Here is a 27,294-nt window from a genome sequence, read left to right on the forward strand (position 1 = left end):
GAACGAATTAAAAAGATGGTTTGACAAAAACAGACTATCGTTGAATCTCAGTAAAACTAAAATAATGCTATTTGGTAACAGTAGAAGGGAAAGTCAAACACAAATACAAATAGATGGACTAGAAATTGAAAGAGTAAATGAAACCAAATGTATAGGTGTAATGATTGATGATAAATTGAACTGGAAATCTCATGTAAAAAATATACAACATAAAGTAGCAAGAAACACGTCAATAATGAATAAAGCAAAACATGTTCTAGACCAAAAATCACTTCATATTCTCTACTGCTCGCTAGTGTTACCTTATCTGAGTTATTGTGTAGAAATATGGGGAAACAACTACAAAAGGACACTTCATTCACTAACTGTGTTACAAAAAAGATCAGTTAGAATAATACATAATGTTGGATATAGAGAACATACAAACCCTTTATTTATTGAATCAAAAATACTGAAATTCCACGACATAGTGAATTTGCAAACAACTACAATTATACACAAAGCAAACTGTAATTTGCTACCCAAGAATATACAACGATTCTTCTCAAAAAAAGAGGATAAATATAACCATAGAGGAAAATGTAATTTAAAACATTTTTATGCTCGTACAACACTTAAGTGTCATGATCCGTGGTCCGGATCATGTTTTGTGTTTTCTGTTAGTTTTGGACTCCTTTAGTTCCTGTTTGTGCACCTCTGAGTTGTTTACCATAGCTGCTTATTATTTTCACCTGCCTCTTGTGTTCGGGACGCTCACCTGTTGCTCATCAGAGACACTATTTAAGCCTGCCTTTGCCGGTCACTCGTCCTGGCTTCTTTGTTTGCTTCACGCTACGGTTACGTAAGTTTTGATAGCCCCCAGCTAAGTATCTAGCTTCAAGTGCTATCGGCACCTTGTTCAGTCGGTTGTTTTCTGTTTTGTACCTCTTTGAGTCTTGTTTCAAGATTAAATCATGTTCCTACCTGCACGTCCTGTCCGGAGTCGTCCGTTTGCATCCCGGGAGAACCAAACCGTAACATTAAGACCTTCAGTATATCAGTATGTGGAATGAAATGATGGAATGGGTTAAGCAAATAAATCAAACAATGAACTAATATGATCCACTTCAATAAACTCTTCAAATTTAAAGTGTTTACAAAGAAAAGTTTAATTTTTTTTTAATTTTTGGGTTGGGGTTGGGAAAAGGGTCTGTTTCTCAGTACTTGTTTTAGGATTTCCCTATTAAATGAATACATATTTTTTTTAGAAAAGAAAAGAGTTGGAGTTGGGGATTCTTTTCACGCGCCGAACTAAAACAGTTCCGTTCCGTTTGTATAGCACGAAGAGCAGCTCAGCGGCACGGCGCTCCACATCTGTGTCTTGGTGGGTCATCAGGCCGACCAGCTGGCCTCTCACTGTGGGGTCCTGCTCTGGACGCACGGCAGCGTCCCTCACGGGAGGTAAGACCTCGGCTCGGTTGAAAGACACAAGTCAGCATTGTCCACGGGGTCAAACGAGGCCGAACTTAAACGCCACTTTCCCTTTTTTCCCTGTAAGAGTGATGTTTCCACTATGCGCGTGTGCGAATGGAACGACAGATGTTCGGATAATGTCTGTAATTGAAATGAAAAACAGACCTTTGGCTATTTTGTTCATAGATGCGTCAAAACATAATCAAAGTTAAAGAGTCTAAAAAAGGGGGGTCTATTTAAAGGCTGGAGTATACAAATTAGTTTTAAGATGGGACTTAAATGCTTCTACTGAGGTAGCATCTCTAACTGTTCCATAGTACTGGAGCCCCAATAGAAAACGCTCTATAGCTGTTAGAATAATTGTTTCTAAATTATCACCAAAACTTTGTGTTACATTGAGGGTCTGGTGAGAAGACAAAAGCTGTCTTTGAAACCTACCAAGAGTAAGGCTCGTAAAACTCCACGGTGTAGGGGGAAGCAAGATGAAGGTGTTCCTGTGTTCTTTCATGTATGGTAATCAACAGAAAGATATTGTTCTAACCCAAGGACTTCAAAGCGGAGAGAAGACGGGATCTGCCCAATTTCCGGACGACCTCTTTTTGAACCTCCTTTTCGAACTGGTTTACGAACGTCTTTTTGAACTATTTTATGGACCTCTTTTGGAACTATTTTACTGACCTTTTCTGTGAACGTTTTGCGACTTTTGTCCTTTGGAAACAGCGGTGGCCATGTGGTCGGGGAGGGTCCAAAATAAAAGGAGGCGGGCAATCTTATGGCAGAGCGTGCTGAGATACTGTACAAGGGTACAGTGTACAGACGACTCTCCTCAATATTGAGTCCAAATTGAATTCTGTCTCTGTTTAATTCTTTGCCTCTTGTCTTGTTTAAATAGATGTCATCAATATTTGAACCTGACAATAGCCCGCAGACTTTTTTTGGGCTCTGGGTTTGGAGGTTGCCAGGAGAATGCTACATTTCGGACTCCATTGTGCCAAGTGTGAAATTTGGTGGAGGAGGAATCATGGTGTGGGGTTGTTTTTCAGGAGTTGGGCTTGGCCCCTTAGTTCCAGTGAAAGGAACTTTGAATGCTCCAGGATACCAAAACATTTTTGGACAATTCCATGCTCCCAACCTTATGGGAACAGTTTGGAGCGGGCCCCTTACTCTTCCAACATGACTGTGCACCAGTGCACAAAGCAAGGTCCATAAAGACATGGATGACAGAGTCTGGTGTGGAGGAACTTGACTGGCCTGCACAGAGTCCTGACCGGAACCCGATAGAACACCTTTGGGATGAATTAGTACGGAGACCGAGAGCCGGGCCTTCTCCACCAACATCAGTGTGTGACCTCACCAATGCGCTTTTGGAAGAATGGTGGAAAATTCTTATAAACACACTCCGCAACCTTGTGGACAGCCTTCCCAGAAGAGTTAAAGCTGTAATAGCTGCAAAAGGTGGACCGACATCAAAATAAACCCTATGGGTTAGGAATGGGATGGCACTTCAAGTTCATATGTGAGTCAAGGCAGGTGGCCAAATACTTTTGGCAATATAGTGTAAGTTGTGTAATACTTAATAAAAATAATAATGAATTTGTAACGCACTTTACATTTTTTAAAATGTCAAAGTGCTACAAAGTATTAAAAAATACAAATAAAATAAATAAATACATTTAAAAAAAATATATATAAATAAAAAAAAATTAAAAATAGAAAGTTACAATAAATAATAAAACATTAAAATAGAAATGAAATCATGACACACACTAGATAAACATTAGATAAAACAGAAACATAGATAAAAATAGAAATAAAAGCATGAAGCACTGGATAAAACAGATAGGCAAGCAGTGTATTTAAAAACAAGAAGGCAGAGAAAAAGGTGGGTTTTTAGTCCCTTCTTAAAATGGTCGACCGACTGTGGTGCCCTAAGATGGTCGGGGAGAGCGTTACAGAGTTCGGGTGTGGTCGAGCAGACAGCCCGGCGGCCCATTGATTGTAAGTTTGTCCTGATGGGTTTGAGGAGGTTAGTGTTTGAGGAGCGGAGGTTGCGGGTAGGAGGTTGAGGGGAAACTAGGTCCTTGAGGTAGGATGGGGCGTTGCTGTAGATCAGGGGTGCTCACACTTTTTCTGCAGGCGAGCAATTTTTTAATTGATCAAGTCGTGGGGATCCACCTCATTCATATATATAATTTATATTTACTTATTTATGAAATATATGTTTTTGTTAACAAGTTAAAGGTGTTTAATGATAATGCAAGCATGTTTAACACATATAGTTAATATTGTTAATTAATTAAAGGTGTTTAATGATAATACAGGCATGTTTAACACATATAGTTAATATTGTTAATAAGTTAAAAGTGTTTAATGGTAATACAAGCATGTTTAACACATATAGTTAATATTGTTAACAAGTTAAATGTGTTTAATGATAATGCAAGCATGTTTAACACATAGTTAATATTGTTAATAAATTAAAGGTGTTTAATGATAATACAAGAATGTTTAATACATATTGTTAACAAGTTAAAGGTGTTTAAAGATAATACAAGCATGTTTAACACATATAGTTAATATTGGTAATAAGTTAAAAGTGTTTAATGATAATACAAGCATGTTTAACACATATAGTTAATATTGTTAATAAGTTAAAGGTGTTTAAAGATAATACAAGCATGTTTAACACATATAGATTCCTTTCTTTCATGAAGACAAGAATATAAGTTGGTGTATTACCTGATTCTGATGACTTGCTTTGATTGGAATCAGACAGTGGTGCTGATAACGTCCTCATTTTCAAATGGAGGAGAAAAAAAGTCCTCCTTTCTGTCCAATACCACATGAAAGTGGTTGGTTTTTGGCATCTTATTTGTCCAGCTTCCGTACTCCCTTGTATACACTTTACAAGAAATACATTGGCGTAGAACTCCGTAGCTTGCTAGCTTGTGCACGCCAGCTTTCTGAGACTCTTATTTTGTTAGCACAGGCAGGATGAAGCAGAGCTTTTATTGTGCAACTGTGCAGTCGGTCTTTGGAGTTTTGACGACCGGTACGGCGCCAGAGTCTGTTGAAACAAAAAGTGTTTCTCGCCTTCCTGTCGGTAATTTTAAAGAGCTGGCAGCAGCCAGCGTCATCTCAGAAGACCCTCGGGTGCCGTGAATGTCAATCAAGTGACGAAAGTGACGTCATAGTGAAGATTTATTATCGCTTATTTTTAGGACTATTTTTTTAATGCCTGGCTGGCGATCGCCTGACACACCCTCTGGGATCGACCGGTAGATCGCGATCGACGTAATGAGCACCCCTGCTGTAGATGCATTGATGTGTTAGCAGGTTAATCTTGAATTGGGTCCGGCATGCAATAGGGAGCCAGTGGAGTGATTTTGAGGATGGGTGTGATATGATTATGCTCATAATACTTCTAATATTCACTGATTTAATATCAGCACGGCCGATTTCAGATAGGTGAATTGGAAGAAGGTTGAAAATAGTGAGAGGAAAGGCAGTGTGGACGTTGAAAGGAAAACAGTGAAGTTTCCACCTGTGAAATGACGTCAGCGTAGACATGTTCACGTTTGTCAGTGGAATGGTTTATTTTACTTTTGTCAAATACAGGAATTTTATGTACAGAAGAGGAACTTGGAGGTGGCGAATGAAGAAGCTGTACAATATTTACACATCAAAACAACAGAAAAGCTCTGCAAAGAAGGTCAAATCAACGGAAGTATCAATCGACGACAGACAGATAAAAAGGACACACGTTAAACACGCACATTTATCTTTTCACGTCACTCAGGACGTAAATTGTGACGCCGTTACCACTTTGTTTCACGGGAGCGACACCCCCCCTCTGGGACTGCACTTTGAAGAAGAGACATACATAACGCAGCTCCATTGAAATACATGAGAATCTCAAGCGTCGGGACAATAAAAGGACTATTACATAGTCGCGTTAAATCTTTTTCACTAGTTTCACTCGTGGAGGTCTGAGAGGCGCAAACACTCTATTTTATTTATACCCCTTTAAAACATTTTTCAAAAAATATTTACAGCTATTTATCCCTCTTTTTTTTTTTTAGGATGTTCATTTTTTAAAAATGTCCTTGTATAAATGATACAAAGCATAATTATCAGTACATTACTTAAAGATGTGTTTGTCTGTGTGGACGTGCGGTGTCCACAAACCTTCTTCACATTATTGAAGCTTCTTTGGAGTAAAAAGTCCGAGAGTGACTCTTACCGCAAGTTATTCAACCTTTTTTTTCCACCCCCACCAATAAACCGACAACGCCGTCTTTTATTGATTTGTTTGACAAACCCCGGGAGACTTTTTTTTTTTTAGGTTGGACTGATGTCCGTGTTCAGGCTTTGGTGCTGAGGCTGAGCAGTTCCAGGAAGGAGCTGAAGAGCTTCTCCAGCCAGCTCTGGTTGGCCATGCACTGCTGCACCACCTCCTCCTGGCCGGGGTCGTCTGCCGCCTGTTCGATGCTGTCCGTCTGCACACAGCGCACACACGTGCCAAATACGTTGGCACTCGTTAAAGTCAGGGGTGGGCAGAGTAGCCGGAAATTGTACTCAAGTAAGAGTACTGTTACTTTAGAGATGTATTACTCAAGTAAAAGTAAGGAGTAGTCACCCAAATATTTACTTGAGTAAAAGTAAAAAGTATGTTGTGAAAAAACTACTCAAGTACTGATGAGTAACCTGTTTGTTTAATGATGACGGCAACAAATATAAAATCCATTATTATTAGGGATGTCCGATAATGGCTTTTTGCCGATATCCGATATTCCGATATTGTCCAACTCTTTAATTACCGATACCGATATCAACCGATATATGCAGTCGTGGAATTAACACATTATTATGCCTAATTTGGACAACCAGGTATGGTGAAGATAAGGTACTTTTTAAAAAAAAATTGTAAAATAAGATAAATAAATTAAAAACATTTTCTTGAATAAAAAAGAAAGTACAACAATATAAAAACAGTTACATAGAAACTAGTAATGAATGAAAATGAGTAAAATTAACTGTTGAAGGTTAGTACTATTAGTGGACCAGCAGCACGCACAATCATGTGTGCTTACGGACTGTATCCCTTGCAGACTGTATTGATATATATTGATATATAATGTAGGAACCAGAATATTAATAACAGAAAGAAACAACCCTTTTGTGTGAATGAGTGTAAATGGGGGAGGGAGGTTTTTTGGGTTGGTGCACTAATTGTAAGTGTATCTTGTGTTTTTTATGTTGATTTAATTAAAAAACAACAACAACAACAACAAAACAAAAAAAACGATACCGATAATAAAAAACCGATACCGATAATTTCCGATATTACATTTTAACGCATATATCGGCATCGACATCTCTAATTATTATTATTATTATTATTAAATAATGCACAAAAACATAAAAATATCAATGAGCAAATTCAGAGCCAGGAATATCTCTTAAGCAACTAAAACAATAATATATATTAAATAATAATACATTAACATAAAAAAAATTAAGGAAAATTGAGCCACAATAACTTAACAGCACCATAGGCTCAGTAGGCAGAGATTACAAAGGAAAATAACAAGTTAGCCTTTACGCAAACCATAAACTGATAGGTGTGGGCTGCACCTGGGAACACACTGTGCACGTCTGATTGGTGTTTGTATGCATGCGTGTGTGTGTGTGCGACTATGCGTGTGTGTGTGTGTGTCTTGTCTGTCTATGAGGCTGCAGTGTGTTAATAAATGTCCCCACACGATGTACATTTGACAGTAATTCATAGCAGGGAAGCTAACATCAGCCTGCGGTGACAGCTTTTCTTGGTCCGAATCGCTCTAGCTGCATTAAAAACAATAGGAAAATATGAGGAGGCGATCAACTGATTACGTCACGCTACTTCCGGTAGGGGCAAGGCTTTTTTTTATCAGAGACCAAAAGTTGCGAACTTTATCGTCGTTGCTCTATACCAGGGGTCACCAACGCGGTGCCCGCGGGCACCAGGTAGCCCGTAAGGACCAGATGAGTAGCCCGCTGGCCTGTTCTAAAAATAGCTCAAATAGCAGCACTTACCAGTGAGCTGCCTCTATTTTTTAAATTGTATTTATTTACTAGCAAGCTGGTCTCGCTTTGCCCGACATTTTTAATTCTAAGAGAGACAAAACTCAAATAGAATTTGAAAATCCAAGGAAATATTTTAAAGACTTGGTCTTCACTTGTTTAAATAAATTCATTAATTTTTTTTACTTTGCTTCTTATAACTTTCAGAAAGACAATTTTAGAGAAAAAATACAACCTTAAAAATGATTTTATGATTTTTAAACACATATACCTTTTTACCTTTTAAATTCCTTCCTCTTCTTTCCTGACAATTTAAATCAATGTTCAAGTAAACTTATTTTTTTTATTGTAAATAATAATAAATAAATTTTAATTTAATTCTTCATTTTAGCTTCTGTTTTTTCCACGAAGAATATTTGTGAAATATTTCTTCAAACTTATGATTAAAATTCAAAAAAATTATTCTGGCAAATCTAGAAAATCTGTAGAATCAAATTTAAATCTTATTTCAAAGTCTTTTGAATTTCTTTTAAATTTTTTGTTCTGAAAAATCTAGAAGAAATAATGATTTGTCTTTGTTAGAAATATAGCTTGGTCCAATTTGTTATATATTCTAAAAAAAAATTGTAGATTGGATTTTAACCTATTTAAAACATGTCATCAAAATTCTAAAATTAATCTTAATCAGAAAAAATTACTAATGATGTTCCATAAATTCTTTTTTAAATTTTTTAAAAAGATTCGAATTAGCTAGTTTTTCTCTTCTTTTTTTCGGTTTAATTTTGAATTTTAAAGAGTCGAAATTGAAGATAAACTATGTTTCAAAATTTAATTGTCATTTTTTTCGTGTTTTCTCCTCTTTTAAACCGTTCAATTAAGTGTAAATATCATTAATTATTAATAATAACATAGAGTTAAAGGTAAATTGAGCAAATTGGCTATTTCTGGCAATTTATTTAAGTGTGTATCAAACTGGTAGCCCTTCGCATTAATCAGTACCCAAGAAGTAGCTCTTGGTTTCAAAAAGGTTGGTGACTCCTGCTCTATACTAAATCCTTTCAGCAAAAATATGGCAATATCGCGAAATGATCAAGTTTGACACATAGAATGGATCTGCTATCCCCGTTTAAATAAAACAATTTCATTTCAGTAGGCCTTTAAGCTTGTTGTTGTTTTGTCGCTGAAACTTTATGTTTCCGCGGCGGTCACATGACTAGGCGGTCATGTGACCGCCTGGCTCTGTTTGATTGGTGAAACGGAGTCAAACATCACCAGTGACTGTATTTGATTGGTGAAACGCAGGCATGTGATAGTTCCTACTTTGAAGGTATGTCTGACAAACCAAAACAAACAAAGCGTGCCTTAACAGATCGATAAAAATCAGTAGCGAGTAGCGAGCTGAATGTAGATAAATGGAGCGAAGTAAAAGTAGCGTTTCTTCTCCATAAATCAAACACTTTTATGTTAAAGTACTGAACAGATGTTTATTGGGATAAGGTAAACATCTGTTCAGTATTTTAACATAAAAGTGTTTGATTGTGAGGCATTAAAAGCCACAAAATGCAACGGGTCCATCAGACCCACAAACACTGGCTGAGTAACAACAATATGAACGTTGCACAAGGGTTAAAGTATTTTGTTAATATTATCATTTGATGTGATCCTCGGTGACATGCAGTACACACAAACGGAAGTAAATGTTTGCCCAGAAGTACATTTAACAAGATAACTTCTTCCAAGCTACTTTGAATATAAAAAGCGCACAAAGCTGCATCCTTACCTCCTTCTTGCAATGGAGGAAGGTGTGATACTTGTAGTGGTGCAGGGAGTGGTACAGACTGTAGATACGGCACGTCTCAATAGAGATCTTCAGATCCTGGAAATGAATGTAACAGAGAATTAGTTTTAGCAGTTATAAAAAATATTGTAAATATCATTAACGTGGGTAAGTAGAATGTGAGCAATCAATCACGGGACACGTTAAGCTGTGATCTTTGCTGAATTGAAACCTTTCCAAAAAGTGACTTTGATTGATTGATTGAAACTTTTGTTAGTAGATTGCACAGTGAAGTACATATTCCGTACAATTGACCACTAAATGGTAACACCCGAATAAGTTTTTCAACTTGTTTAAGTCGGGGTCCACTTAAATTGATTCATGATACAGATATATACTATCATATATACTATCATCATAATACAGTCATCACACAAGATAATCATCAGAGTATATACATTGAATTATTTACATTATTTACAATCCGGGGTGTGGGATATGGAGGGGGGTTAAGTTTGGTTGGTATCAACATTTCAGTCATCAACAATTGCATCATCGGAGAAATGGACATTGGAACAGTGTAGGACTGACTGCTGCAACAATCTTTAGTCTAACTGTTATAGTTTTGAAGTTATTAACGTTTTATGGTTTGATGTCAATAAAGTGTAATTAACGTGTTATTTTTCATAACTAGGATCCCCAACTATGTCCAAATCTCCCCAAACTTGTGCCCGTTTTTAGTCTGCTAGTTTAAGTTATTAATGTTTTATGGTTTTATGTTAATAATGTGTAATTAACGAGTTATTATTCATAACTAGACCCCCCTCCCCAACTATGTCCAAATCTCCTCAAATTTGTCCCCATTTTTAGTCTGTTATAGTTTAAGTTATTAACGTTTTATAGTTTCATGTTAATAATGTGTAATTAACGTGTTATTTTTCATAACTAGACCCCCACTATGTCCAAATCTCCCCAAACTTGTCCCCGTTTTTAGTCTAACTGTTACAGTTTAAGTTATTAACGTTTTATGGTTTCATGTTAATAATGTGTAACTAACTTGTTATTATTCATAACTAGACCCCCCCCCCAACTATGTCCAAATCTCCCCAAACTTGTCCTTTTCGTTTGTGCAGCAAAAATCTTTAGTCTGTTAGTTTTGAAGTTATTAACGTTTTATGGTTTGATGTCAATAATGTGTAATTAACGTGTTATTATTCATAACTTGAGCTCCAACTATGTCCAAATCTCCCCAAACTTGTCCCATATTTGGTCTAACTGTTACAGTTTAAGTTATAAACGTTTTATGGTTTTATGTTAATAATGTGTAATTAACGTGTTGTTATTCATAACTAGACCCCCCCACCCCCCCAACTATGTCTAAATCTCCCCAAACATGTCCTATTCGTTTGTGCTGCAACAATCTTTAGTCTGTTAGTTTTGAAGTTATTAACGTTTTATGGTTTGATGTCAATAATGTGTAATTAACGTGTTATTATTCATAACTAGGATCCCCAACTATGTCCAAATCTCCCCAAACTGGTCCCTGTTTTTAGTCTGTTAGTTTAAGTTATAAACGTTTTATGGTTTTATGTTAATAATGTGTAATTAATGTGTTATTATTCATAACTATAACCACTGCTCTAGTATTTGGCTCTCTATTAGATGCAATGGTTTTCCGTATTGAGACCATGATTTCGGTCCTAACTTGTTGATGTCTCAAGAAGGGTGGAAATACCAGAACACACACACACTCATTATTGTATTTTTTACCTTCTTGAGACCTCCGACAAATGCCGACCTCTATTATTATGATAAAAGTCGTAATTTTACTCAACGCAAGTCAAAATTTTACAAGACAAACTGAACATTTGTGCAATATAATGATAAAAGTTGGAATTTTACTGAATAACAGTCACATTTTTACAAGAAAAGCTTAACATTTTCCCAATTTTATGGAAAGAGTCGTAATTTTACTCGACAAAAGTCACAATTTTATAAGAAAACTTTAACATTTTGGAAATATTATAACAATAATCTGAATTTCACTTGGCAAAATTATGACAAAAGTCAGCTGGCGTTTTTTTTTCGGGGATGAACAGGGAAGTCCTTCTTTAGCTTTTGTATGCACATTATATCAACAAAAAATCCTGACTTTGGAGCAATGTTCACAGACTCTAGTACAGTGGTTCTTAACCTTCTTGGAGCTACAGAACCCCGCCAATTTTATATGCGCATTCACCGAACCCTTCTTTAGTGAAAAACTGAATGTTTTTTTTTGTTTTTTTAAAATTCAAGACAAAGTAGTAGGTTGTTTTTTTCTGGTGCACAAAATGAAGCGTGCATGAACATCACCTTGTTCCAAGAACAACACCAACACAGTGCATCAACTCACAACAAATTGCACGCCTGCAAATCAGTGTGACTTCTGCTGTTGCCGTATCCGTAATACGCCGATAGGGAGAAGTTTTTATTTACACGATGAGCCGGGTGTGTCTTGACCTCCGCCGAACCCCTGAGGCCGACTCACCGAACCCCTCGGGTTCGATCGAACCCAGGTTAAGAACCACTGGTCTAACTGTTGCAGCTTAAGTTATTAATGTTTTATGGTTTTATGTTAATAATGTGTAATTAATGTGTTATTATTCATAACCTGACCCCAACTATGTCCAAATCTCTATGTCAATAACGTGTAATTGCGCTTACTTGTTGCTTGGGAACGCTCCTCTTGCCGTGGTTTAGGGTTTTGCGGTTGTAGCATTCACCACCGAGGCGCACTTTAACCGTCCCGGAGTCCAGCGGGTCTGCAGTCATTTTGGGGAACATATGAAGCGCCTCCTAGCGACAGATAAGACACACACATGTGAAACAAAAAGCTTTAACTTGAGCTCAACTTCCTCCATTGCTGCTGATTGTTAGATGCCATGCTTCACCTGGTGCTGAGCACTCATGTTGGCTCTCCTCAGCAGCTTCTTCTTTTGCTCGCTCAGCATGCTGTCGATCTTCCTCATGGGCGGCAGGTACAACTCGTCTAAGTATAATAAAAGTAAAACAACACGATTGAATTTAAAAAACACGTTATTTCTTCTCATTACCTCCGCCAGGGGGTGTAAGTAATTGCCAGGGTTTGTTGGTCTGTCAGTTAGTTAGGTGTTTGATTGCAACATGACTCAATGAGTGGATGAAACTGTCAGAAATAGGAGAAGTGATTAGATTTTAGGGGTGTTCCAGATCTGGGTGTATGGTAGCAGCCCCGCCTCCCCCCACAGAGACAAAGACAGTGGATGACTGACAAGAGGGTTCACTCTGTTTTTTTTTTTCAAAAAAGTTATGGGTGGCTTTTGTTCGAACTTTCAGGAAATGGCAGGAGGAAGAAGTGATTATATTTTGGGGGTGATCAAGATTTCTGTCTAGATTCAGGATTTTTCAAAAAATTATTCTTTACTGCAGAGTGCTTTTTCCAGTAATTTTGTCACACGTTACTCCACAAGCCATTTAAAAGAAAACTGTTCCGTTAAACCGCTAATGGTAACAAAAGCTAGCCGGTCAATATCTTTTTGGCTTTGAAAAATGTTCCTGTGAGGAAGTTGCAAACAGGATCTATAACTATTAATTAGAGACAATTAAGGGACAGCGGAGTTCATACTCCAACAGGCTCCTTCAACTTCCTTCCCGCACTGTGCGATTCAAGAACTCCTTCATTCCACACTCCATCCAGCTGTATAATCACTCGCCGTACAGCAATAGATGACATCTGCCTATTACCTGACACCTGACATGTTAGCTACTTCTCTTTGTTTATAATGTCTATTTTCTATTTCCTGCTGGACCTACTCTCCATTTTATGCTGCTGCTGTCATATAGACTGTATATACTGTAATATTGTACATGGTCATTGCTTTATATTGTATATATGTTATAGACATAATATAATATATCTGTATATAAATTACTCTGTACACATATTATGTATATATTCGTATATATGTTAGATTTTTTTATAGCTATATTAGTCTATTTATACCTGCATTGTCCTTTCCATCATTGTAACTGAGCTACTGTGTTGAACAATTTCCCTTGTGGATCATTAAAGTTTGTCTAAGTCTAAGTCTAAGATGTCCGATAATATCGGACTGCCGATATTATCGGCCGATAAATGCTTTAAAATGTAATATCGGAAATTATCGGTATCGGTTTCAAAATTATCGGTATTGGTTTCAAAAAGTAGAATTTATGACTTTTTAAAACGCCGCTGTGTACACGGACGTAGGAAGAAGTACAGAGCGCCAGTAAACTGCCTTTGCGTGCCGGCCCAGTCACATAATATCTACGGTTTTTCACACACACAAGTGAATGCAACGCATACTTGGTCAACAGCCATACAGGTCACACTGAGGGTGGACGTATAAGCAACTTTAACACTGTTACAAATATGCGCCACACTGTGAACCCACACCAAACAAGAATGACAAACACATTTCGGGAGAACATCCGCACCGTAACACAACATAAACACAACAGAACAAATACCCAGAACCCCTTGCAGCACTAACTCTTCCGGGACGCTACAATATACACCCCCCCGCTACCTCCCACCTCAACCTCCTCATGCTCTCTCAGGGAGAGCATGTCCAGAATTCCAAGCTGCTGTTTTGAGGCATGTTAAAAAAAATAATGCACTTTGTGACTTCAATAATAAATATGGCAGTGCCATGTTGGCATTTTTTTCCATAACTTGAGTTGATTTATTTTGGAAAACCTTGTTACATTGTTTAATGCATCCAGCGGGGCATCACAACAAAATTAGGAATAATAATGTGTTAATTCCACGACTGTATATATCGGTATCGGTTGATATCGGAATCGTTGGACAATATCGGAATATCAGATATCGGCAAAAAAGCCATTATCGGACATCTCTAATTCTTAATAATCCAAAACACTTATCTAATACTTCAAACCACGCTGCCTGTTCTCAAGCCATTTGTGCCCCTCCCCATACACACTTAGAAAATCCAAATGTCATCCCTGCCTATTGTATTGCGAGTGAGGAGCAAGGCACGGTGTCCCAAAGCCAAAAAAAAGTAGTGCCTCCGTGTTAGCGCCCATAATGCCATCGCTATAATCGCTATTGCTTAACTGCGGTAATATGCAGGTCACGGTTTTTGGATGTTGGGCTTTTTTTTTTTTTTATAAGCGTTATAGATGACTCCGCATTACCTGCATTGTTAGCCGCCTCTTGGAAGCCATTTTTCGCTATTTAGAATGCACGGGGAAAAAACGTGTATTCATGTCTCACACAATGACAGCGAATGATGGACAAAATAAAAAAGTAGCCCATTATTACATTCACAGAAATACCTGCAATCTTTGTGACCAAATTACTCTTTTACTCATCCGACACTGATTGTTATTTATTACTCTGGTACTCTTGTCTTGTTCTGTATATTGCACAGTATTTTGTATTTCTACAGTGTTTTGTATATTGTACAGGATTGCTTATTATTTTTATTGGATAGTAGTCTGTTTATTTCAATTGTTAGTTTTTTATTTTTTTAAATTTTTTTATTACCTCTTTTGTAATTTATTTTTACCCCATATTTGTTCCCACTACCGCACCTTAAATTGTAGTCCTTAATCTCGTTATATGCAAAAATAATGACAATAAAGTCCATTTTATTCTATTCTATTCTATTCGAAAAGGAAAGGTCATTTTACATTCAGCTCATTTGCGACATCCTGGCTATTTATTTCCGACGTTCCATAAAATACATAGCCGTTGAGGACGGTCACTCCACAACGTTGTGAGCGGGACGGCCTCGCCAATGAGCCTTTTTGACGAGTTGACAGATGTCACAGAAACATCTTCTCACCGTCTGTGTCCTCCAGGGCTTGAATCATGTCGGGGTCGAGCGCCGTGCTGACCAACATCTCCACGTAGCTCCTGAACATCTCCCTCATGGCCCGACTGTTGGCTCCAACCCGCGTCGGCCCTAAAAAAACAAAAAACAAAAAAAGGAACATGCTGAGTTTATGAAGTGTGTTGATGAGTGGAATGTGATGCTGACCTTCAGCTTCGCTGGGGAGGGAGGAGTCTGAGTCGGAGGAGGAAGACGGCACCTCCTTCATCCACTTCTTCCTCTTCTTTGGAGGAGCTTCTGTCTTGTCCTTTGACGTTTTACTCCTGGACTGACGGGACATTTTCTTTTCAGCTGTTCTTTCTTCCTCCGTCACACACTGTAAAGCACCTCCTTTGTCCTCCAGGACCTCCTTTTCTCCACGATCACTTCTCACCTCCTTTTGTTTCCCCCTCTCTGTGACACCTCTTTCGGACCATCTCTCCTTCTCTTTATCTCCATCCCTCGCTTCTTTTGGCTGTTTCTCCTTTTCCTTGCTTTCCCGCTCCTGTTCCTCCCTTTCCCTCAGTTCGCTGTTCCTGTTCTCTCGCTCTTTGTGTTCTTTCTCGTTTTTTCCCTTCTCCCCATCTTTTTCCTCCTCCCGTCTTTCACTGTCCCGTTTGAGGGGTGACGTTTTGTCCTTTTCTTTGCGCTCCCGCTCTTTCTGCTCCCTTTCCCGTCGCTCCTTTTGCTCTTTTTCCCCATTTTCTTTTTCTTTTCTGTCCCTCTCCTGCTCCTCTTTTTTCTCCTTCTCCACTTTGTCCTTCCGCTCTCGTTCTAATTTCTCCCTTTGCAGCCTCTCTCCTTGCTCCTTTTCACGTTCTTTCTGCTCCTTCTGTCTGTCCTTGTCCCTCTCGTCCCTGTCCACTCGCGGCGGGGTTTGGTTGTGAGTGGCAGGCAGTGGTTTTGGCAGCGCTTGTCGCCTGACGGGTGAAAAAAAAAAAGAGACAAAAATACTGCATTGAAGGGACTCATTAATAACCAAGGACAAATAAATATGCATACAATTATTTTGTGCTAAAACAAATAAACTACATTAATAATGTTGTTAAGACCTGTTTTCTTTTAGTTTATGGGCGTCTTTCTGGTGTTTTCTGGGTTCACTTCCTGTCTTGCGCTCTTATTTTGGTTCCACTTCCTGTTTTGTTTACATTGTCTTTACATATACTCTGCTTCTGAGCGCTTCCCCCCTCACCTGCAGTGAGTCAACATGTTTTGTTGACTCACTGCAGTGTGCTTATAGGTCTACATGCTATTAGCACTCCCATTTCATGCATTTTATACTAAAAACTCATTCCTGTTACTCAAACCTTTTCTTCCTTGGGGCCCAGAGTTCTTGACAGCGCCACATGTTTATAAAAAAAAAAACTAACGGACAAGGAAAACATTGTTTGTAATTTGGCTGCATGGGTCACAAAATAAAAAGACACTTTGAAGTATTTTAGACAAGAGGTTATTAACATTTTGGATCAAACTGTTCCACTACTGAGGGGCCCCGGAACCCACTCAAATATTAGTAATCTTACTTTTGATTTAAATCTTATTCAATGATTATATGTCAAATGTTATGAAACCATGTGACTATTATTTATTTAACTCATAAATAGGGATGTCCGATAATGGCTTTTTGCCGATATCCGATATTGTCCAACTCTTTAATTACCGATACCGATATCAACCGATACCGATATCAACCGATATATGCAGTCGTGGAATTAACACATTATTATGCCTAATTTGGACAACCAGGTATGGTGAAGAAAAGGTACTTTTTTTAAAAATTAGTAAAATAAGATAAATAAATTAAAAACATTTTCTTGAATAAAAAAGAAAGTACAACAATATAAAAACAGTTACATAGAAACTAGTAATGAATGAAAATTAGTAAAATTAACTGTTAAAGGTTAGTACTACTAGTGGACCAGCAGCACGCACAATCATGTGTGCTTACGGACTGTATCCCTTGCAGACTGTATTGATATATATTGATATATAATGTAGGAACCAGAATATTAATAACAGAAAGAAACAACCCTTTTGTGTGAATGAGTGTAAATGGGGGAGGGAGGTTTTTTGGGTTGGTGCACTAATTGTAAGGGTATCTTGTGTTTTGTATGTTGATTTAATAAAAAAAAAATAAAAAAAAAATGATACCGATAATAAAAAAACCGATACCGATAATTTCCGATATTACGTTTTAACTCATATATCGGCCGATAATATCGGCAGGCTGATATTATCGGACATCTCTACTCATAAGGCTGATTGGAAAAAAATAATAATTAACTGCATTGTAATTAAGGACAAATAAATATGCATAGAATTATTAAATAAATAAACTACATTAATAATGTTGTTATGACCTGCTTCATTAGGTTTTTCTTTGTTTAGTTTATGAGTATCTTTCTGTTGTTTTCTGGGTTCACTTCCGGTCTTGCGCTCTTATTTTGGTTCCACTTCCTGTTTTGTGTATATATTCTTTACAGTAGTGTTTCTCTGCTTCTGAGCGCTTCCCCCCTCACCTGCAGTGAGTCAACATGTTTTGTTGACTCACTGCAGTGGGCTTATAGGTCTACATGCTATTAGCACTCCCATTTCATGCATTCTGTACTAGAAAATCATTCCTGTTACTCAAACTTTTTCTTCCCTGGAGCCCAGAGTTCTTGACAGCGCCCATGTTTTTTAAGAAAACTACCGGACAAGGAAAACATTGTTTGTAATTTGGCTGCATGGTTCACAAAACAAAAAGACACTTTGAAGTCTTTTAGACCAGGGGCCAAAGTGTTCCACTCAAATATTAGTAATCTTACTTTTGATTTTAATCTTATTCAATGATTATATGTCTGTGGAGGGGGGCGTGGTCTGCGGGCCTGCCGCGTAGCGGGGTGTGGAAGGACCGGACTCGAAGCACAGCTGGCAGGTGATTGGAGTACCCAGCTGGGATTGATCATCCAAATCACCTGCCATGCTTATTAGCAGCAGCCGGGCCGAGACACGGGTGTTGGAGTTGGAGCGAGAGAGAGACACGCCGGACTGAAAAGTCCTAACTATATACTGCTGAAAAGCAAATCATACTGGTGTATGGAAATAAAAGACTTGATCCAACCTGAATACCGGGCTCTCGTGCCAGTGTGTGGTGGTCAGGAGAAACCACTAGAGGGCAAATTCTACAATGTCAAATGTTATGAAACCATGTGACTACTATTTATTCAACCCATAAACCTTAGGCTTAGGTCAGACTGATTGGGGGGAAAAAACAAATATACTGCATTGAAGGGACTCATAAATAACTAAGGACAAGTACATATGCATACAATTATGTTGTGCTAAATTAAACTACATTAGAATGTTGTTATGACCTGTTTCATCAGGTTTTTCTTTGTTTAGTTTACGGGTGTCTTTCTGGTGTTTTCTGGGTTCAAAGGACAAAGTGTAGGTACACAGAACATCAGAGGGTCAAATGTGCGAGAAAATGAGAGCAGACAGTGTTGACAAACAATGTTGAAACCTTGTGTGGGAACCGCAGGTGCAGAAACACAAAAGAAGAATCCCTGTGGGATGCAGAAACTGGCCGAGAAAATTTTCCGTGCAACGTTCATATTGTTGTTACTCAGCCAGCGTTTGTGGGTCTGATGGACCTGTTGCATTTTGTGGCTTTTAATGCCTCACAATCAAACACTTTTATGTTAAAATACTGAACGGATGTTTATTGTGATAAGGTAAACATCTGTTCAGTATTTTAACATAAAAGTGTTTGATTGTGAGGCAATAAAAGCCACAAAATGTAAAGGGTCCATCAGACCCACAAACACTGGCTGAGTAACAACAATATGAACATTACACAAAGGTTAAAGGCCTACTGAAATGAATTTTTTTTATTTAAACGGGGATAGCAGATCCATTCTATGTGTCATACTAGATCATTTCGCGATATTGCCATATTTTTGCTGAAAGGATTTAGTAGAGAACATCGACGATAAAGTTTGCAACTTTTGGTCGCTAATAAAAAAAAGCCTTGCCTGTACCGGAAGTAGCGTGACGTCGCAGGTTGAAGGGCTCCTCACACTTCGCCATTGTTTACACCAGCAGCGAGAGCGATTCGGACCGAGAAAGCGATGATTACCCCATTAATTTGAGCGAGGATGAAAGATTCATGGATGAGGAATGTAAGAGTGAAGGACTAGAGTGCAGTGCAGGACGTATCTTTTTTCGCTCTGACCGTAACTTAGGTACAAGGGCTCATTGGATTCCACACTTTTCTATTGTGGATCACGGATTTGTATTTTAAACCACCTCTGATAACTATATCCTCTTGAAAATGAGAGTCGAGAATGCGAAATGGACATTCACAGTGACTTTTATCTCCACGACAATACATCTGTGAAGCACTTTAGCTACGGAGCTAACGTGATAGCATCGTGCTTAAATGCAGATAGAAACAAAAGAAATAAGCCCCTGACTGGAAGGATAGACAGAAGATCAACAATACTACTATCAGGAGACACCGAACCAAACACTGGACCTGTAACCACACGGTTAATGCTGTGCTGCCTGTCGAAGCCTAGCAATGCTGTTGCTAACGACGCCATTGAAGCTAACTTAGCTACGTGACCTCGTCAGCGCTATGATAAAAACATTAGCGCTCCACCTACGCCAGCCCTCATCTGCTCATCAACACCCGTGCTCACCTGCGTTCCAGCGATCGACGGCGCGACGAAGGACTTCACCCGATCATCGATGCGGTCGGCGGCTAACGTCGGATAGCGCGTCTGCTATCCAACTCAAAGTCCTCCTGGTTGTGTTGCTGCAGCCAGCCGCTAATACACCGATCCCACCTACAGTTTTCTTCTTTGCAGTCTCCATTGTTCATTAAACAAATTGCAAAAGATTCACCAACACAGATGTCCAGAATACTGTGGAATTTTGCGATGAAAACAGAGCTGTTTGTATTGGATACAATGTGTCCGAATACTTCCGCTTCAACCATCGACGTCACGCGCAAACGTCATCATACATAGACGTTTTCAACCGGAAGTTTCCTGGGAAATTTAAAATTGCACTTTATAAGTTAACCCGGCCGTATTGGCATGTGTTGCAATGTTAAGATTTCATCATTGATATATAAACTATCAGACTGCGTGGTCGCTAGTAGTGGCTTTCAGTAGGCCTTTAAGAAACACTGTTTTAGACTAGAGTGTAGATTAGTAGTAGTAGTATTTTTTATAGAAACTTTGAGGGGTCTTCTGCATTTCTGATATCACAGCTGTCTAGTGTATCAATGATTCGTTCTGGCATACAGACAAGAGGCGTGACCCCAGGATGCAGAGACAACGAAACAGCGAAAAAATAAGAGCACTGGGAAGGAACTAAATACCAAAACCATGCTGTGAGGAAGCAGCCGCGCGTTTCCCTCACCGCGCCCGACTGAGCAGTTGAGTGGCAACGCGGGCGTGGTAAAATGCAAAGGCTAGCATTGTATGCTAGCTCTTGGTTTGTTCTGTGCGCAGAGCATCTAATGTCTGGTTCCTATCCCTCGCACATATGCTTCTGACTGTTTCAAAAATATATCTGACAGGCTTTCTCTCAACCAGAACTATTTTAAATGCACAAATCTTTCCTGAAGTATCAAAAAAATATCTACAGGTGAATTTTGTTAAAGAGATAAGGAGTTTGGGATTGCGCAAAAGGGGGCTGGCAAGTTCCATTTTGACATAACCACAAATCACACGCGAGCATTAATGATGAAGTTGACAACATACATCAACAAAAACGGACATATTTTTCATAAACATTTTCTTTTTGGGTATCAAATATTAGAAAAGCAACAGACAGTAATAATAATAATATGAAGAACACAACATGGGGGCCTCATGTATTAAGCGTTGCATGGATTTCCTATGAAAATCAAGAAAATATACACACCAACAGTTTCAGATGTATTAAAGTGTGTGCACGCTTTATCCAAGCATCCCAATCAACGTGGAATTGAGCGCACATGTGGGCGTGCAGCTAGCCATTCCCTGTCCACGCCCCCATTTAAATAAGCAAATTCTATCTAAGTTAGCCATGCGCCTTAGATGCCACGCTCAGAGATGAAGAAGTGCTCACCCCATTTGAAAAGACAGGTAAAACTTTACAAGAGGTGAGAAACCATGTGCGTGATTAGGATTACCCCCAAGATAAATGTGTAATTTACAGCAAAATGTGTTCATACATTAGCCTGCTCACAGCCAGATTAGAGTTTTGCATGAAAATCATGTAATATTTGGTTTAAAATATTTTTAATTTAAACATGCCAGCATACCAAAAAGAATAGACTTAGACTTAGACAAACTCTAATGATTCACCAGGGAATTTGTTCTTTTTATTTTTTAAAGAAAAGATAAGTGATTAAAAAACAACAACAAAAGTTGAGAAGAATACCAAGAATAAAGTAAAATTAGGGAAGTCAAAGGAGCTACTGTGATGTGCTGCCACTCTTTCAGGCGCACGTGACATAAATTTAAAAAAAACAAAAAACAACTAAATTTATTATTACAACATAGGAGAGCTACTTGCGGTAGCAGCCACGTAACACAAAATCGGGCCACTGCTGCAGCTGTCGCAAGAAGTCACGAGAAAATATTGTAATGGCAATAAGTGGCAAAAAATTATATATTCATTAAAATTAAAATATTAATAATAATTTTGTGACTTTGCTTTGACCTTTTACATTGTTGAAATCCAATGTTGGCAAAGCCCGACGACCACCTCTGTGACGTACCCACGGCATGTAGAAACGTGCGTACTTGAGCCATGAAGTTCCACGTTCAGTTCACTCTTGATGCATCTCAAAAGTGCTGTGAAAAAGGGCGCACGCCATATTTTTTTGTGCGTACGCACGCTTAATACATGAGGCCCCAGGACTTATACGGGTTGTCAACATAAACGGAGTTGACTTAAAATTTAAATATCTATCAATGGTGTTTAAGTGGATGAAGTGATTAAACATTTTCAATATCCAACCATCTGACTTACCTCATGGTCAGACCAGTCCTGTGCCATGGTTTTCTGGAACACACTCTGACATAGTCTTTCTTGTTGACATTCTCCAGGAACTTCACATACAAACGCTGATATCGCATTTTGGCATCACCAAAATAACCCAGGTACTGAGGAAAAGAGAAATGAAAAAGTCAGTAAACAATTTGTCAGAAAGAATTGCGGGTAGAGATGTGTATCGTTGACGTTTGAACCAATGCGGTACTCTCTGTACTTTGAACTATCAGTTCTTTTAAAATGTTGCTGGTGCTTAAACCCTGCCAGAATTGGTACTTAAAAAAATGGAAAACAAACCATTCAAATTTTGTTTTTTTCAAAAACAATTCCTTTGTATTTTTATCAATATCAATCAATCAATAACCTTTATTTAACCCGGTAAAAAACTAATTGAGATTAAAATCTCTTTTCCGAGAGTGACCTGCCCAAGAGGGCAGCAAGACAAAGTTACAGAAATACATACAACAACAAAAAGCTGCAGCAGTCACACACCACAATTAAAAAAATAAATTACTTACATATGTTAACATAAAAACATGTGATAGGTCAAAACAATGTATAACATGTTTCAGTAAAAACAACTTCAAAACAAGTACAATCACCATTAGAAACAGTTTCTTGATCCTTTAAAATGGCCTGAAATTCCCCCAAAGTGATGAGTTCAGGTAACCTCAGATCTTTTTGTAAATTATTCCATGACCATGGAGCAGCATATCTCAACACTTTTTTTTCCAAGATTTGGGTTAGCTTTATGAACAAACATTCTTAGTATGTTCTGTGACCTTATGACTGGAATATCTACACATAAAAGAACACAAATAAGGGGGAAGCAGCCCAAGAAGTGATTTATACATAAAACACAACCATCGAGAAAATCTGCGTACTGACAAAAATGAACAGTTTTCCTTTGCATACAAAAATGTCCGCTTTTTTTCATTACATTACTTTTTTTGCTCTTTTTTGTTATTTTTACTGTGTTGTTTTTTACCTGTGTAATAATTAATACTAGTCGTGTAATAATTCATAATAGTAAACTTTGTCACTTATAACACAAAGCTGACATTAAGTTGTGTCTTTAAAAAACTGAATATATATGATCTGTTTTAGAATTATAGTTTTTTTCACAAAATAAACAAATACCAAAATGGCCCCCGCATACTTTGACTTTTTAAAATGTGGCCCTTCTTGGAAAAATGTGCGGCATCCCTGCACTAGATGAAGCCCGCGTACCAGAGTTTGAGAATCCCTGATCTAAACAAACCTTAAACCTCTTAAGGCTGGTTGTTTACATGCTTTTTTCCCCCTCTTTGCTATTTGGGCTTATTGGACCCTATTTAGAATAAAAACTAAGAATCATCTTTTTATATGATGTACTTAGTCCATAAGTACACAAACGTGTACTTCATGTTTATTGACATGCTACTTCTTATTTTTACACTTTTTTTTCCTCCAAATTCCATTGTATGTTATACTCTTCTGACACCACCAGATGGCAGTATAAGTGTCCACATAAGCGGCCATAAGACCCCAATTCAGTAGTGCACACAATTTTGGAAACAAGAGCTAAAAGGTGCTGTCCACGCATGTGGCCACTAAGGCATTTAGATTAAGGCAAATTTTAAGGCATGCTTTTGATTGATTGAAACTTTTTATTAGTAGATTGTACAGTACGGTACATATTCCGTACAATTGACCACTAAATGGTAACACCCGAATAACTTTTTCAACTTGTTTAAGTCGGGGTCCGCGTAAATCAATTCATGGTACAAATATATACTATCAGCATAATACAGTCATCACACAAGTTAATCATCAGAGTATATACATTGAATTATTTACATTATTTACAATCCGGAGAGTAGGATGTGGAGGGGGGGTTAGGTTTGGTTGATATCAGCACTTCATCAACAATTGCATCATCTGAGAAATGGACATTGTAACAGTGTAGGTCTGACTTGGTAGGATATGTACAGCGAGCAGAGAACATAGTGAGTTCAGAAAGCATAAGAACAAGTATATACATTTGATTATTTACATTTTATTATTTACAATCCGGGGAGGTGGGATGTGGAAGGGAGGGTGTTAGTCAAGGGTTGAAGTTGCCTGGAGGTGTTCTTTTAGTGCGGTTTTGAAGGAGGATAGAGATGCACTTTCTTTTACACCTGTTGGGAGTGCATTCCATATTGATGTGGCATAGAAGGAGAATGAGTTAAGGCCTTTGTTAGTTCGGAATCTGGGTTTGACGTGGTTAGTGGAGCTCCCCCTGGTGTTGTGGTTATGGCGGTCATTTACGTTAAGGAAGTAGTTTGACATGTACTTCGGTATCAGGGAGGTGTAGTGGATTTTATAGACTAGGCTCAGTGCAAGTTGTTTTACTCTGTCCTCCACCCTGAGCCAGCCCACTTTGAAGAAGTGGGTAGGAGTGAGGTGGGATCTGGGGTGGAGGTCTAGAAGTAACCTCACTAGCTTGTTCTGGGATGTTTGGATTCTAGATTTGAGGGTTTTGGAGGTGCTGGGGTACCAGGAGGTGCATGCGTAATCGAAAAAGGGTTGAATGAGAGTTCCCGCTAGAATCTTCATGGTGCTTTTGTTGACCAGAGAGGAGATTCTGTAGAGAAATCTCGTTCGTTGGTTGACCTTTTTGATTACCTTGATTGGCATTTTATCACAGGAAAGATTAGCCTCTAGAATGGAACCTAGGTAGGTGACCTCATCTTTCCTGGTGATAACAATGTCACCCACTTTAATAGTGAAGTCACTGACTTTCTTAAGGTTGATGTGGGACCCAAATAGGATGGATTCCATTTTACCTAAGTGTATGGATAGCTTATTGTATTATTCCTTATTGCAAACAGGAACATGCATGTATGCATGTATTCACGGTGGACGGGGACTCGACCTAAAGGAGTTGAAGTGCATTGAAGTCAAACAAAAAGTCAAACTCACATTACTGGTCGCACAGAACTGCCTTTGACCGTCTTTGATCTCAGGGCTAAATTTCTGAAGCAAGGCTTTCTGGACCCTCCAGATGGGTGGAGGCTCCCGTCCGGTCTGCAAGGCCATCTGATGAGGCAAAACGAACGGGGGGGTGCGGTTTATGCTAGGTTATTTAGCCGTCATGATTACTTCCTCTGACTCACCTTCAGTGTCCCGATGTCCTCCGTTCGAATGACGAACTCGTCCCGTTCACGGAAGATCCCCTCGCCGCCGCTCTCGCTGTCCTCCGCCTCACTCTCGCCAGCGATCGCCGCATCCGCCTGTTTCTTCGCCAGGTGCAAGGCGGTAAGCCGCTGGGACGCCGGGGCCTCTTCCGGGGTTGGAGGGGAGGGGTGTGGGGAGGAGGAAGCAGATGACTGGGAGGAGGGGGAAGCCTGCCCAGCTTCCGGTTCCTGGTCCTGGTCCTGGTCCTGGTCCGAGCACGACGGGGGCGGTGTGGTGGATGGAGGGGGTATGGAGTGGATCTGGGGAAGGTTGGAGAGGGGTGGCGAGGGGATGGCCGGGGGGGAGGTGGAGGGGGGTGGCGAGGTGACGGCAGTCGGAGCCGGTTGATAGGCGACGTGCTGCTGCTCGGAGGGAGGATAAGGTGGATCCGCCACTTCTCCCTCCCGGATCGGCTGCGGGGACGGCACGGAAGGACACGCGGGAGGGTGGGGCGAGGGTGAAGAGAAGGTGGGCGGTGAAGGGGAAACGGACGGCGATGCGGACAGAGGTGCGGGAGCCAGAGCAGGACTTGGTGGAGTTCCTGGACCACAGGGAGGGGGAAAGAAGAAGTCAGCTTGACTTTCTGCAAAAGTGCACGTGACATTAAAGTAACTCCTTCGGTTCAGAGGACATGATGGAGGTAGGCCACTGTTGTGCGCCACCAATTTTCCTCTCAGGGAATAAAACACACTGGTGCCAAGTAATTTTGGATGACATATATGTTGAGTAAAAAGGACCCCAGAGACAGAATGGTACAATACCACGTTTTACTGAAGCTTCAGAAGACCAGCCCTTGCAATGCAACCATAGCATCAGCAAGCAAGGTTATGGAGGTTAATTTGTGTCTTTAGTTTTTGGCACTGAATTTATGTAACTGAATTTTTTGCGTTTGAATTTTGTGAACAGAATTTTTTTCACATCAAATTATGCTGATAATTCAGAGAAAAAAAACTCGGAGAAAAAAGATTCAGTGTGTAAAAAGTCAGTGTGAAAAAAAATCAGTGTATAAAAGTTCAGTGTTTTAAAATTCTGTGTATAAAAATTCAGTGTAAAAAATATATATTGTATAAAAATTCAGTGTAAAGAAATTCAGTGTTTTAAAATTATGTGTAAAAAAAATTACTGTATAAAAATTCCGTGTGTAAACATTCTGTGTTTTAAAATTCTGTGTATAAAAAATCAGTGCAAAATATCAAGCGTATAAAAATCCAGTATACAAAAATCAGTGTATAAGAATTCAGTGTTTTAAAAATCTGTGTCTAAAAATTTAGTGTAAAAAAATGTAGTGAATAAAAATTCAGTGTAAAAAAAATCAGTGTATATAAGTTCAGTGTTTTAAAATTCTGTGTATAAAAATTCAGTGTAAAAAATACATATTGTATAAAAATTCAGTGTAAAAAAATTCTGTGTATAAACATTCTGTGTTTTAAAATTCTGTGTATAAAAAAATCAGTGCAAAAAATCAAGCGTATAAAAATCCAGTATACAAAAATCAGTGTATAAGAATTCAGTGTTTTAAAAATCTGTGTAAAAATTTAGTGTAAAAAAAAAAATCAGTGTATAAAAATTCAGTGTTTTAAAATTATGTGTATTAAAATTCACTGTAAGAAATGTAGTGTATAAAATTTCAGCGTAAAAAAAATCAGTGTATAAGTAGTCAGTGTTTTAAAATTCTGTGTATAAAAATTCAGTGTAAAAAAAAATCAGTGTATAAAAATGTAGTGTTTTAAAATTCTGTGTATAAAAATTCAGTGTAAAAAAATTCAGTATAAAAAAATTCTGTGTTTTAAAATTCTGTGTATAAAAATTCAGTGTAAAAAATGTAGTGTATGAAATTTTAGTGTAAAAAAAAAAATCAGTGTATAA

General features: G+C 38.5%; 1 protein-coding gene across 3 annotated transcripts in view; it reads right to left on the reverse strand.

The window, feature by feature from the left end:
* Positions 1-5,029: 5,029 nt before the first annotated feature.
* LOC133642182 (proline-rich protein 12-like) overlaps positions 5,030-27,294 on the reverse strand; it is a 65,600-nt gene continuing 43,335 nt past the window's right edge. For all 3 annotated transcript variants that reach the window (XM_062036251.1, XM_062036250.1, XM_062036252.1), the window contains 9 exons: positions 25,368-25,969; positions 25,174-25,290; positions 22,207-22,340; positions 15,361-16,112; positions 15,166-15,285; positions 12,226-12,323; positions 11,999-12,130; positions 9,299-9,394; positions 5,030-5,951 (listed from right to left, as the gene is read on the reverse strand). In XM_062036251.1, the coding sequence (XP_061892235.1) occupies positions 5,817-5,951; positions 9,299-9,394; positions 11,999-12,130; positions 12,226-12,323; positions 15,166-15,285; positions 15,361-16,112; positions 22,207-22,340; positions 25,174-25,290; positions 25,368-25,969 (2,186 nt within the window). In that variant the 3' untranslated portion in view covers positions 5,030-5,816. The remainder of the gene's footprint in view (positions 5,952-9,298; positions 9,395-11,998; positions 12,131-12,225; positions 12,324-15,165; positions 15,286-15,360; positions 16,113-22,206; positions 22,341-25,173; positions 25,291-25,367; positions 25,970-27,294) is intronic.

Source organism: Entelurus aequoreus, linkage group LG25 (genome assembly GCF_033978785.1).
Source record: "Entelurus aequoreus isolate RoL-2023_Sb linkage group LG25, RoL_Eaeq_v1.1, whole genome shotgun sequence".
Classification (NCBI taxonomy): domain Eukaryota; kingdom Metazoa; phylum Chordata; class Actinopteri; order Syngnathiformes; family Syngnathidae; genus Entelurus; species Entelurus aequoreus.